The 14,863-nt window shown below is 51.0% G+C and overlaps 1 protein-coding gene across 1 annotated transcript in view; it reads right to left on the bottom strand.

The window, feature by feature from the left end:
- Nucleotides 1-14,863, bottom strand: part of plekhg2 (pleckstrin homology domain containing, family G (with RhoGef domain) member 2) — a 230,010-nt gene that overhangs the window by 39,918 nt on the left and 175,229 nt on the right. Inside the window, exons 6-8 of the mRNA XM_073063781.1 lie at nucleotides 6,029-6,075; nucleotides 4,437-4,587; nucleotides 2,817-2,948 (exon numbers count right to left, since the gene is read on the bottom strand). Of these exons, the coding sequence (XP_072919882.1) occupies nucleotides 2,817-2,948; nucleotides 4,437-4,587; nucleotides 6,029-6,075 (330 nt within the window). The remainder of the gene's footprint in view (nucleotides 1-2,816; nucleotides 2,949-4,436; nucleotides 4,588-6,028; nucleotides 6,076-14,863) is intronic.

The following is a 14,863-nucleotide window of genomic DNA, read 5'->3' as shown; positions in this document are numbered from 1 at the left end:
AGTCTGGACCAGCGTCACACCCCAGGGATGAGTCTGTACGAGCTTCACACCCCTGGGATTAGTCTGGACCAGCGTCACACCCCCGGGATTAGCCTGGACGAGCTTCACTCCCCAGGGATTAGTCTGGACGAGCTTCACACTCCAGGGATGAGTCTGGACGAGCTTCACACCCCAGGGATTAGTCTGTACGAGCTTCACACTCCAGGGATGAGTCTGTACGAGCTTCACACCCCTGGGATTAGTCTGGACGAGCTTCACACTCCAGGGATGAGTCTGTACGAGCTTCACACTCCAGGGATTAGTCTGGACGAGCTTCACACTCCAGGGATGAGTCTGTACGAGCTTCACACCCCTGGGATTAGTCTGGACGAGCTTCACACTCCAGGGATGAGTCTGTACGAGCTTCACACTCCAGGGATGAGTCTGTACGAGCTTCACTCCCCTGGGATTAGTCTGGACGAGCTTCACACTCCAGGGATGAGTCTGTACGAGCTTCACACTCCAGGGATGAGTCTGTACGAGCTTCACTCCCCTGGGATTAGTCTGTACGAGCTTCACACCCCTGGGATTAGTCTGGACGAGCTTCACACCCCGGGGATGAGTCTGTACGAGCTTCACACTCCAGGGATGAGTCTGTACGAGCTTCACACTCCAGGGATGAGTCTGTACGAGCTTCACACTCCGGGGATTAGTCTGGACGAGCTTCATACCCCAGGGATTAGTCTGGACGAGCTTCACACCCCAGGGATTAGCCTGGACGAGCTTCACACTCCAGGGATTAGTCTGGACGAGCTTCATACCCCAGGGATTAGTCTGGACGAGCTTCACACTCCAGGGATGAGTCTGTACGAGCTTCACACCCCAGGGATGAGTCTGTACGAGCTTCACACCCCTGGGATTAGCCTGTACGAGCTTCACACTCCAGGGATTAGTCTGTACGAGCTTCACACCCCTGGGATTAGTCTGTACGAGCTTCACACCCCAGGGATGAGTCTGTACGAGCTTCACACCCCTGGGATTAGTCTGTACGAGCTTCACACTCCAGGGATTAGTCTGTACGAGCTTCACACTCCAGGGATGAGTCTGTACGAGCTTCACACCCCAGGGATGAGTCTGTACAAGCTTCACACCCCTGGGATTAGTCTGGACGAGCTTCACTCCCCTGGGATTAGCCTGGACGAGCTTCATACCCCAGGGATTAGTCTGTACGAGCTTCACACCCCAGGGATTAGTCTGTACGAGCTTCACACCCCATGGATGAGTCTGTACGAGCTTCACACCCAGGGATTAGTCTGTACGAGCTTCACACTCCAGGGATTAGTCTGTACGAGCTTCAAACTCCAGGGATTAGTCCGAACGAGTTTCACACCCCAGGATTAGCCTGGCATATCCGTTGTAAGCAACAGCACCCCACTCCCCACTACTGGGTTCAGTTCTGGTCCCTCATTAAAGGGAGGATAGAGTCATAGAAAAGTTCAGCATGGAAACAGGCCCTTCTGCCCATCTAATCCATGCCAAAACCATTTAAACTGCCTTCTCCCAAAGACGCGCATAGCCCATCACCCTCCATACCCCTACTATCCATGAACCTATCCAAACTTCCCCTTAAACGTTGAAATCAAGGTCACACGCACCACTTGTGCACAAGGTGTGGAAGCTTTGGAGAGGGGGCAGAGGAGATTTTCCAGGGTCCTGCCTGGATTACAGAGCATGTTTTACGAGGATAGGTTGTGCAAGCTAAGGCTTTTCTCCTTGGAGAGAAGGAGGATGCCAGGTGACTTGATAGCGGTGTACAAGATCAAGTCAAATCAGTCAAATCACTTTTTATTGTCATTTCGACCATAACTGCTGGCACAGTACACAGTAAAAACGAGACAATGTTTTTCTGGACCCTGGTGGGTGCTACATGAAACTGTACAAAAACTACACTGAACTACGTGAAAACAACAAAAAAAACTACACTAGACTACGGACCTACCCAGGACTGCATAAAGTGCACAAAACAGTGCAGGCAAAATGACAGGATGCATAGATTGAGTGGATGACCAGTGGCTTCTCTCCAGGTTGGAAATGGCTAATATGAGGGGGGATAATTTTCCGGGTGGGGGAGGTGTCAGAGGTAAGTTCTTTACACAGAGAGTGTTGGGTGCATGGAATGCTCAGCTGGGTGTGATAAGAGGCAGATACATTCAACGTTATCATCATTGTGCGCCGTGTTGTATGATGTGGGTGATCCTGGTCTTTCCATGACCGTGATTGTTCTTGGCAAATTTTTCTGCAGAAGTGGTTTGCCATTGCCTTCTTCTGGACAGTGTCTTTACAAGACAGGTGACCCCAGCCATTATCAATACTCCTCAGAAATTGTCTGCCTGGCGTCAGTGGTCGCATAACCAGGACTTGTGATCTGCACCGGCTGCTCGTACAATCGTCCACCACCTGCCCCCCTGGCTTCACATGACCCTGATCCAGGGGAGGGGGGCTAAGCAGGTACTACACCTTGCCCGAGGCTGTCCTCAGGCGAGCGGAGGGGAGGAGCACCTTACACCTTGTTTGGTAGAGACCTATCTTCACCCTGCCACCCACACATTAGGGACATTTAAAGGACTATCAGATAGACGCATGGTTGATAGAAAAACGGAAGGCTCGTTGGGAGGGAAGGTTAGATTGATCTTAGAGTAGGTTAAAGGGCCAGCACAGCATTGCGGGCTGAAGGGCCTGGACTCTGCTGTAATGTTCTTTGTTCTTCTTCAGCCCATTGCCTTGTCCGCCTAGCCCCTGCCAGCTTCTCGTACGCTGCATATTTCACGTCCCCGTACCTGCAGTCTGACCGCCTGCTCCTGCTTCCTCTTCATGTCGTTGATGTACCAGGCCACTGCCGTCATGGTGATAATGGCCTCCTTCACCACCTCGTACCCATCCGCGCTCTTATCAAAGTGCTTGGCCAGCTCCTGGTCACGAAAGGGTGCGCAGAGTCAGAACAGGATGCCACAGGGACTGTCCCCCCCACTTCCGCAACCCCCCCCACACACAGACAGACACACAGACTCACACACACAGACACACACACACACTCACACACACTCACACACACAAACACAGACACACACGCACTCACACACACACACACACACACACACACACAGACACACACTCACACACACTCACACTCACAGACACACACACACACACACACACACACACACACTCACACACACTCACACACACAAACACAGACACACACGCACTCACACACACACAGACACACACTCACTCACACTCACACACACACACTCACACACACACACACACACAGACACACACACACACACTCACACACACACACACACACACACACACTCACACACACACACACACACTCACACACACACACACACACACAAACACTCACACACACTCACACACACAAACACACACACACACACACAAACACACACTCACACACACACACACTCACACACACTCACACACACACACAAACACTCACACACACTCACACACACAAACACACACACACACAAACACACACTCACACACACACACACTCACACACACGCACTCACACACACACACTCACACACACGCACTCACACACACACACAGACACACACTCACACTCACACACACACTCCACACACACAGACACACACACACACAGACACACACACACACACACACTCACACTCACACACACACACACACACTCCACACACACAGACACACACACACACAGACACACACACACACACACACTCACACACACACACACTCACACACACACACTCACACACACACACACTCACACACACACACACACACACACACACACACTCACACACACACACTCACACACACACACTCACACACACACACACACACACTCACACACACACACACTCACACACACACTCACACACACTCACACACACACACACACACACACACACACACACAGAACCCATGTATCTAGAACCACTGGCCATGCACGGTAGCGTAACGCTTTACAAAGCTCATGTTCAGTTTCCCGCCGCTGTACGTTCTCCCGTGACCGTGTGGATTTCCTCCCGTTGCTCCGGTTTCCTCCCTCAGCCCAAAAAACGTGCGGATTAGGGTTAGTGAGTTGTGGGCATGCTATATCGGTGCCGGAAGTGTGGTGACACTTACAGGCTGCCCCAGCACATCCTCAGACTGTGGCCTCATTGATTCAAAACAACACATTTCACTGTTTCATAATCGTTTAAAAACCTTTAAAGTTTATACAGAGCAAGTAAAGCTAACAAGTAAAATACGCTGGAGTAACCACGGCACTGTAAGGCCACAGCTACAGGGGGAGGTCACTCTGTCCTGACCCTCTCCTTGTTACAGGACCCCAGGGCAGACCGTCTGCCGGACCCCTCCCCTCGGCCCCACAGCTTTACCTGCAGCAGGAGATGGTACTTCAGTATCCTCTGGACAGGCTTCAGCAGGTAGGTTTCCAGGGGCAGCGAGTGTGACAGGGTGGCCTGGCGCTCGCGGAAGAACTTGGCCAGGGTCCCATTCTTCATGCAGTCCCGCAGCAGGGAGACCGAGCTGTGAAGACCGAGTGCGATGGTGCACAGTGAAGACTTAGTCAAAATCCAAAGCACCACCACCCCACCGCTCCAATCACCCACGCAGTTCTACTCGTCGTGACTCTGAGCCAGAGCAGAAGGCTTGGCCTAGCAGAGGGACATCAGCCTCGGCCTAGCAAATGGATGTCAGCTTCGGCCCAGCGGAGGGACATTATTTTCGGCCCAGAGGAGAAACGTCAGCCTCGGCCTATGAGGAGACGTCAGCCTCTGCCCAGTGGAGAGACAGCAGCTTTGGCTCAAAGTTGAAATTGAGTTTGCATGCACCCCCTTGGGCTGGCAACTTATTCCATACTTTCACCACCCTCTGAGTGAAGAAGTTTCCCCTCATGTTCCCCTTAAACATTTCACCTTTCACCCTTAACCCATGACCTCTGGTTGTAGTCCCTCCCAAACTCAATCCAAAGAAGTCTCCTTGCACTTTCTCTATACACTCATAATTCAGTATACCTCTATCAAATCTCCTCTCAGTTTTCTATGTTCTGGGGAATAAAGTTCTAATCTATTCAATCTTTCCTTATAACTCAGGTCCTCCAGTCCCAGCAACATCCTGGTAAATTTTCTCTGTGCTCTTTCAATCTTGTTTACACCTTTCCTGTAGGGAGGTGACCAGAACTGCACACAATGTTCCAAATTAGGCCTCACCAGTGTCTGATGCAACTTCAACATGACATCCCATCTCCTGTACTCAGTACTTTGGTTTATGAAGGCCAATGTGCCGAAAGCTTTCCTATGACCCTATCAACCTGTGACACCACTTCCAATGAATCATGGACCTGTATTCCCAGATCCCGTTGTTCCACCGCACTCGGTCACTGTGTAAGGCATTCCCTAGTTGGTCCTTCCAAAGTGTAACAGTTTGCACTTGTCTGCATTAAATTCCATCTTCCATTTTTCCAGCTGCAAGCTCGGACATACTTCCTCACTGTCCACTACACCCACAGTCTTGGTGTCACCTGCAAATTTGCGGTTAATCGCATTATCATCCAGATTGCTGATATAAATGACAAACAACAAAGGACCCAACACTGATCCCTGTGGCACCCCACTAGTCACGGGTCTCAATCAGCGGGACAACCCTTTACTACCACTCTCTGGCTTCTCCCTCAAAGCCAGTGTCCATTCCAATTTACTACCTCATCTTGAATGCCGAGCGACTGAAGCTACCAGGAAAGCTGATGAAGGCAAGGCAGTGGATGTTGTCTACATGGATTTTAGCAAGGGTTCCATGTCCACAACATCCTCTGCCTTGTCTTCATCAACTTTTCTGATAACTTCCTCGAAAAACTCCGTAGGATTGGTTAGACACAAACTACCACGCACAAAGCCACAGTGACTATCCGTAATCAGTCCCTGTCCATCCAAATACACATATATCCAGTCCTTTGCCCCGGAGCACTTACTTGGGATAGTTCATACAGTACACAGTGTAGATGTCAAATTCTTCACTCTGTGGGGAGAAAAAACACACACTTCTGTTAGGGTTACATGGACAGGGAGATCAATAAACTGGGGTCACAAAACAAAATTCAACACAGATCATGGGGTTAGGGAGAATGGGGGAGAGAGGGGGGAACAAAGGGGGAGGGAGAAGGTGAGAGAAGGAAGGAGCGAGAAGGGAAGGGGAAGAGGGAAGGGGAAGAGAGAGAAGGGGAGAGAGAGAAGGGGGAGAGAGAGAAGGGGGAGAGAGAGAAGGGGGAGAGAGAGCGGGAGAGAGAGCGGGAGAGAGAGCGGGAGAGAGAGCGGGAGAAGGGGAGAGAGAATGGGGAGAGAGAAGGGGGAGAGAGAAGGGGGAGAGAGAAGGGGGAGAGAGAGAAGGGGAGAGAGAGAAGGGGGAGAAGGGGAGAGAGAAGGGGAGGGGGGAGAGAGAAGGGGAGAGGGGGGGAGAGAGAAGGGGGAGAGAGGGGAGAGAGAAGGGGAGAGAGAGAAGGGGAGAGAGAGAAGGGGAGAGAGGGGGAGAGAGAGGAGAGAGAGAAGGGGAGAAGGGGGGAGAGAGAAGGGGGAGAGAGGGGAGAGAGAAGGGGAGAGAGAGAAGGGGAGAGAGAGAAGGGGAGAGAGGGGGAGAGAGAGGAGAGAGAGAAGGGGAGAAGGGGAGAGAGAAGGGGAGAGGGGGGGAGAGAGAAGGGGAGAGGGGGGAGAGAGAAGGGGGAGAGAGAAGGGGGAGAGAGGGGAGAGAGAAGGGGAGAGAAGGGGAGAGAGAAGGGGGAGAAGGGGAGAGAGAAGGGGGAGAGAGAAGGGGAGAGAGAAGGGAAGAGAGAAGGGGAGAGAGAAGGGGGAGAGAGAAGGGGAGAGAGAGAAGGGGAGAGAGAAGGGGAGAGAGAAGGGGAGAGAGAGAAGGGGGAGAAGGGGAGAGAGAAGGGGAGAGAGAGAAGGGGAGAGGGGGGAGAGAGAGGAGAGAGAGAAGGGGAGAAGGGGAGAGAGAAGGGGAGAGGGGGGGAGAGAGAAGGGGAGAGGGGGGAGAGAGAAGGGGGAGAGAGAAGGGGGAGAGAGGGGAGAGAGAAGGGGAGAGAAGGGGAGAGAGAAGGGGGAGAAGGGGAGAGAGAAGGGAAGAGAGAAGGGGAGAGAGAAGGGGGAGAGAGAAGGGGAGAGAGAGAAGGGGAGAGAGAGAAGGGGAGAGAGAAGGGGAGAGAGAGAAGGGGAGAGAGAGAAGGGGAGAGAGAAGGGGAGAGAGAGAAGGGGGGAGAAGGGGAGAGAGAAGGGGAGAGGGGGGAGAGAGAAGGGGAGAGGGGGGGAGAGAGAAGGGGGAGAGAGAAGGGGGAGAAGGGGAGAGAGAAGGGGGAGAAGGGGAGAGAGAAGGGGGAGAAGGGGAGAGAGAAGGGGGAGAGAGAAGGGGAGAGAGAAGGGAAGAGAGAAGGGGAGAGAGAGAAGGGGAGAGAGAATGGGGAGAGAGAAAGGGGAGAAGGGGGGGAGAGAGGGGGAGAAGGGGAGAGAGAAGGGGGAGAGAGAAGGGGAGAGAGAGGGGGAGAGAGAGGGGGAGAGAGGGGGAGAGAGAAGGGGAGAGAGAAGGGGGAGTGAGAGTACGAGAGGTTGTGTGAAAGAGGGTGTGATTTAGAGAGGGCAATGTGTGTGTGTGTGTGAGGGGGGAATGAGAGAAGGAGAGTGGAGATAAAAAGGAAGAGTGAGAGAAGGAGTGAGGAGTAAGAGTGTGAGAGATAGTATCACACATGTGTGCATACAGACACAGCCTTGCACGTGGACACGCACACAGACTCGCCTTTAGTGACCGTCAGGGAGGTAGGAGATTGTTCAGACACCTCACCTGTCTCACGGTCACCACCCACACACGGTAACCTCAACAGACCTGACTTCCCCCCACCACGAGGCCAAAGTTGACAGTGAACTTGTGTCTCGGACAAGGTTTTGGACTGGACTCGTGTTATAATTTGTTTCTGTTTACTCCTTTCTTTGACGCAATTTGACCGGGACAGACTGGCTTGGCGACCAGCAGTCAATAGACAACACAGCGCTGAAATGAACTGAACTGAACACTCCCAGACTGACTCAAGGACTCGGCGGTCCGATGTTTAATACCCTGTGCGTGATCTGTTCTTTTTCTGTACGCTGGGTGTCTGATGTTTTTCTCTGAAGGGGTTCTACGGCGCTTCTTTGTTCCGTGGCCGTCTGCAGGACAAATTTCAGGGTTGTATATCGCAATCAGACTTCGATGATAGACGTACTTTGAACCAACACCGCAGAAGGTATAAGCACGGGAGCGGAGTGTGGGGTTCGGGAAGGGTGCTGGGAGTTCCGGCCTAGTTGGAGAAACACGTGGTTGCTTTGAGAACTGTCCAAAGGATTTAATTCTCTGCTTTTAATATTATGTGTGAGCGGCCATCACAACCAGAGATAAGTGAGTTCAGGGTGTGGGCTATTGCACGATGGAGAGAGGAGGGTCGGGTGGTTCTGACCACAGGAGGGACAGAAATCAGAATCAGGTTTATTATCACAGACGTACACTGAGTGGCCACTTTATTAGGTACACCCGCTCGTTACTGCAGATATCTAATCAATCAAGTGGCAGCAACTCAGTGCATAAAAGCATGCGGACATGGTCAAGAGGTTCAGTTGTTGTTCAGACCAAACATCAGAATGGGGAAGAAGTGTATTAACAGTGAGTGCCTGTGAGATGACTGTTGGTGCCAGATGGGGTGGTTTGAGTATCTCAGAGAATGCTGATCACGCGGCATTTTCATGCGCAACAGTCTCTAGAGGTCACAGAAAAAGGTGTGAAAGACTAAAATCATCCAGAGAGCGGCAGATCTGTGGGTGAAAACGCCTTGTTAATGAGAGAGGTCAGAGGAGAATGTCCAGGCTGATTCAAGGCGACAGTAACTCACATAACCACACTTTACAACAGTGGTGTGCAAAAGAGCATCTCTGAACACGCAACGCGTCGAACCTTGAAGTGGATGGACTACAGGAGCAGAAGACCATGAACACTCACCCAGTGGCCACGTTATTAGGTACAGGAGACACTGAATAAAGTGGCCACTGAGTGCACGTCGTGAAACATGGTGTTTTGTGACAGCAGTACAGTGCAATACATGAAGATTACCTCCACTCCTACTCCAGATGTAACAGAGTTACCCCTTTGGCCACTGAGCACTCTAACAAACCTGCACAGACGTACCATTTAAAGTATCTTGTACAGCAACTTGAATGCACAGGAATGCAAGAAGCTGTAGAGGATGGTAGGCCCAGCCCAGTACTTCACGGGCACATCTCTCCCCACCATCAGTAGTACTGTACCTACAATATCCATCACCAAAGATCCCCACCATCTGGGCCAGGCCATCTTTTCACAGCTGCCGTCAGGCAGGAGGCACAGAAGCCTGAAGACCCACACCACATGGTTCAAACAATTGGTTTATCGATCATTACAGAATGTCTCTCTGGTGCTTCCTGCTCCCTCCCCTCTGCCTTCCCCTTTTCCCAACCATGACTCCCCGCTCCCTGCCCCCTTCCCACTCTCAGTCCACAACAGAGACCCAGATCAGAATCAGGTTCATCATCACTCACATGCGTCACGAAACCCGTTTTGTTTTTCACAGCAGCAGCAGTAGTGTAATACATAAAATTACTACAGTCCTGTGCAAAAGTCTTAGGCACCCCAGTGATATACATGTGCCTCAGACTTTTGCACAGCATGGTATGTTGTAAAATATGGGTTTTTTTGTGGCAGCAGTACAGTGCAATACATAAAATGACTACAGTATTGTCTTGGGCATCCTCACTGCTGCACCCATGCAGACATGGACTTGTGCAGGTGACAATTAGCTAAGCTTTGTAACCTGAGAAATCCAAATGACCGTTACCTCCCCCTCACGCTTGTCCTTTGTTACCCATCCTTCCTCTCTCTGCTCTCTCTCTCCTCTCGCTTCTCCCCACCACTCTCCCGCCTCCTCTGCCCTCCACCAACTACAGTCATACAGTCAAAGGCAGAACAGATACAGGCCACTCAGCCCACTGTGCCAGTGCTGACCAGTGTTACCCTCTGAAAACCCCCACATTCCTGCACTCAGCCCACTGTGCCAGTGCTGACCAGTGTTACCCTCTGAAAACCCCCACATTCCTGCACTCAGCCCGCTGTGCCAGTGCTGACCGGCGTTACCCTCTGAAAATCCCCACATTCCTGCACTCAGCCCGCTGTGCCAGTGCTGACCAGCGTTACCCTCTGAAAATCCCCACATTCCTGCACTCAGCCCGCTGTGCCAGTGCTGACCAGCGTTACCCTCTGAAAACCCCCACATTCCTGCACTCAGCCCACTGTGCCAGTGCTGACCGGCGTTACCCTCTGAAAACCCCCACATTCCTGCACTCAGCCCGCTGTGCCAGTGCTGACCGGCGTTACCCTCTGAAAACCCCCACATTCCTGCACTCAGCCCGCTGTGCCAGTGCTGACCGGCGTTACCCTCTGAAAACCCCCACATTCCTGCACTCAGCCCACTGTGCCAGTGCTGACCCGTGTTACCCTCTGAAAACCCCCACATTCCTGCACTCAGCCCACTGTGCCAGTGCTGACCCGTGTTACCCTCTGAAAACCCCCACATTCCTGCACTCAGCCCACTGTGCCAGTGCTGACCCGTGTTACCCTCTGAAAACCCCCACATTCCTGCACTCAGCCCACTGTGCCAGTGCTGACCCGTGTTACCCTCTGAAAACCCCCACATTCCTGCACTCAGCCCACTGTGCCAGTGCTGACCAGTGTTACCCTCTGGAAACCCCCACATTCCTGCACTCAGCCCACTGTGCCAGTGCTGACCAGTGTTACCCTCTGAAAACCCCCACATTCCTGCACTCAGCCCACTGTGCCAGTGCTGACCAGTGTTACCCTCTGAAAACCCCCACATTCCTGCACTCAGCCCGGGAGTTTCAAGATTTAGGATTGTCATTTCCGGTGCACAAGGGTAAAGGAGAATGAAAATAATTGTTACTCTGGATCCGATGCAGCACAAAAAAACACGAGGAGGTAAAAAAACACATTAAATAATATAAACCCCGGCACTGTAGTAAGGAGGTTGTAGGTTCTGTGACTGCTTAGAGTTCCTTTGGGTGCTCCGGTTTCCTCCCACAGTCCGAAGATGTACCTGTTGGTAGGTCACTGTAAATTGTCCCGCGATTAGCGCAGGATTAAATCGGGGGCTGCTGGGTGACGCGGCTCAGAGGGTAGAATGAGCCTATTTTGCATCGTCATCAAAATGTGCTGTGTCGTATGACATCATCAAAATGTGCTGTGTCGTATGACATCATCATGATGTGCTGTGTCATACGACAAATGATAAAGCAGTGGTGGTTGGGGGTGTGGAGGGGTGGGTAGGTGAGAGGGTAGAGGTGTTAATCAGCCTTACTGCTTGGGGAAAGTAACTGTCTTTGAGTCTGGTGGTCCTGGAGTAGATGCTGCGTAGTCCATGAGCAGGGTGGGTGAGGTCCTTTATGATGACGTTCCTTGCCAGTGTACCTTGGTGATCATCACCCCCACCCCCCAGCAAGCAGTACACACCAGAATTCAAACACTCTCTGTGTTAAAAAAAAAATCCTTCCTCACCTCCTCTGACTACTCACGTTGAACCTATGGCATGCTTGGTAGGGCAATGGTTAGTACAGCACTTTACAGTACCAGCGACCTGGGTTCAATTCCCACCATTGCCTGTGAGCAGTTTGTACGTTCTCCCCGTGATCGTGTGGGTTTCCTCCCACAGTCCAAAGACTGTTGGTAGGTTAATTGGTCATTGTAAATTGTCCCGTGATTAATCGAGGTTTATACCAGGGGCTGCTGGGCAGCACAACTTGAAGGGTCAGACCGGCCTGTTCCACACTGCATCCCAACAAATAATCTCAGCGAGTGGCCCGTGTGTGACGAAATCTACATTGATGTAACTCGTTTGGTCGGTCGGGACCAGGATTTGAGTTCCTTTGGGATTTCACGTCAATGTCTGCTATAACTTGGAACGTTAGCTCCGATGATCCTCTCCCAATGGGGCCAGTTTCTTCTCCCTGGGGTTCACCAGCCTGACTCGCCCTCAGTCAACTCTTCCGGAATGACACCCAGCACCAAGAGATCAGACTGGGGCGATGGTCTGTCCCCACCCCACAACCATCAGCAGGAGATAGGGATAGGGCAGCTCCACCTCCAGCCTGGGGGAAGGGTCTCTCGGATCGCAGGTTAATTTTATTTGTTGAGATACAGCGTGGAACACTGGTGTGTCCAACCCACCAACCCACACCGCCCAGCAATCCCCTGATTTAATCCTAGCTTAATCACGGGACTGTTTACAATGACCAATTAATCTACCGACTGTCTTTGGACTGTAGGAGGAAACCCACACGGTCACAGGGAGAATGTACAAACTCCTTACAGACAGCAGTGGGAATTGAACCCAGGTCGCTGGTACTGTAAAGTGTTGTGCTGACCATTACACTACTGTGCCACAGACCAATAGATCAGAACCTCATATTCTCCCTGAATAGTTTACAGCCCCGATTGCATGAACATCGAATTCTCTTGGATCGATTCAAGATTCAGGATTGTTTAATGTCATTTCCTGTACACAAGGGTAAAGGAGAACGAAATAATTGTTACTCCAGATCCGATGCAGCACAAAAAACAAAATAAGATAAGGAACACAATAAGAAATTTAAAAACACATTAAATATAAATACACAAAATAGCTTATGTACGTAGATTGTATGTCCGCAAAGTGAAGCTCGGCACAGGAGTGTCTGTATCTAAGGTGACTGACAGGGAATGATAAAGTAGTGGTGGTTGGGGGTGTGGAGGGAGAGGTGTTGATCAGCCTTACTGCTTGGGGAAAGGAACTGTTTTTGAGGCGGGCGGTGCTGTTGGGGAGGGGCTGCATTTCCGCAGAAGCATTAGTGAGGTTGTACAGAAAAGCTGGATGAACTCAGCAGGCCGGGCAGCATCCGTTGAAAGGAGCAGTCAACGTTTCGGGCCGAGACCCTTCGTCAGCACTCATGCCTATCTCCTGACGAAGGGTCTCGACCCCGAAACGTTGACTGCTCCTTTCAACGGATGCTGCCCGGCCTGCTGAGTTCATCCAGCTTTTCTGTACGTCTTGATTTGACCACAGCATCGGCAGTGTACTAGTGAGGTTGTCTTAGATGACTGGAGTTTGTGCTTGTCAAGGTGCAAGTTACACCTTACACAGTAAGACCGTTACCCTCTTCTCACTGCTACCTTCCAGGAAGAGGTGCAGGAGCCTGAAGACACACACCCGATGATTCAGGAACAGCTTCTTCACCATAGATAATGGGCCCGTGAACGCTACCTCAGTCATTTGCTTTCTTTTGGCACCATTTATTTTCATTGGGGAGCACCTCATCCAACACCTCTGCAGCATCCGCCACAAATGGGACTTGTGGTCAAATACTTTAATTCCGATTCCCATTGCCGTTCCATGGCTTCCTCTTACGCCAACCTCAGGGAGACAGAGCAACAAACTTTCCACCCCTCCCCCTCTTCCTCTATTTCCCATTTTGATCTTTTATCTCTTCTCACCTGTCCCTGGGTGTCCTCTTCCTTCCCTTTCTCCTATGGTCCACTCTCCCTTCCTATCAGATTCCTTGCTCTCCAGCCGCTGACCTTTCCCACCCACCTGGCTTCACCCATCACCTTCCAGCTAGACTCCTTCCCCATCCAGCCATTTTTTTTATTCAGGCGTCTTCTCCCTTCTTTCTCAGTCCTGCTGGAGGGTCTCGACCTTGTCTATGACACGTTCTGCCCACCTTTTCTCTGAACCAACAGTCATTCGCATCATTGAGAGGATTTGCCAAATCGATAAAATTTTTGGCTTTTTGCACTAGTCAGGGACATTTTGTGTGTTTCACATTCTAAACTCTTTTTCCGTAATTCTGATGCATCCTTTGTTGCAGCCTCTAACGGTACTGCAATGGTCAATGCCCATTCTAAGGTTAGTTCCCTTTCTGACAGTAGCCTCGTTTGAGTGCTTTGACTATCATGCCCCGTACAAGCCTGTCCATTAACGCATCAGAAAGTCCATCTCTAAAGTCACGGTACCGGGAAAGTTTGCGCAGTTCTGCAATGTATTCAGAAATGCTTTCATCCTCTGGTTCCTTCAGTGAAATTTAAACCTCTCAGCTATTACTAGCAGCTTTGGGCTCAAGTGATTTTGTAAAATTGCAACAATTTTGTCGAATGTTGAGCTTGCTGGCTTTTCGGGGGTTACCAAGTTGCATAAGAGACTGTATGTTTTAGCACCCATTAAGCTAAGAAGTGTGGAGACTTTCATTTCCTCGCTCATGTCGTTAGCATTACATACAGTTCAACCCTCTCGCTGTACAGCTCCTACCACTATAAACTTCCCCAACTAAGGCCATTATCATATTATTTTCACTTTAGCTTTGCTAGTTGTACGTCTCTCACTGTGTACAGTGCACCGTCAGTCGCGCATCCCTGTGCCAATATCCATGACTGCTTTTTCCGTACCGGTTCACTATTTCCTCTCTCTCTCCCTCCCTTCCTCCGAGGGCCCTGGTGAGACTAAACCTGGAGTATTGTGTTCAGTTTTGGTCTCCAAATTTGAGGAAGGACATTCTTGCTATTGATTCACGAAGTTGATTCCCGGGATGGCAGGACTGCCATATGTTGAAAGATTGGAGCCACTGGGCTTGTATACACTGGAATTTAGAAGGATGAGAGGGGATCTGATTGAAACGTATAAGATTATTAAGGGATTCGACACGCTAGAGGCAGGAAACAT

The sequence above is a fragment of the Hemitrygon akajei genome, chromosome 12, assembly GCF_048418815.1.
Source record: "Hemitrygon akajei chromosome 12, sHemAka1.3, whole genome shotgun sequence".
In the NCBI taxonomy this organism is placed as follows: domain Eukaryota; kingdom Metazoa; phylum Chordata; class Chondrichthyes; order Myliobatiformes; family Dasyatidae; genus Hemitrygon; species Hemitrygon akajei.
The sequence above is the reverse complement of the archived record's forward strand: the minus strand, read 5'-3'. Positions and strand labels throughout refer to the sequence as shown.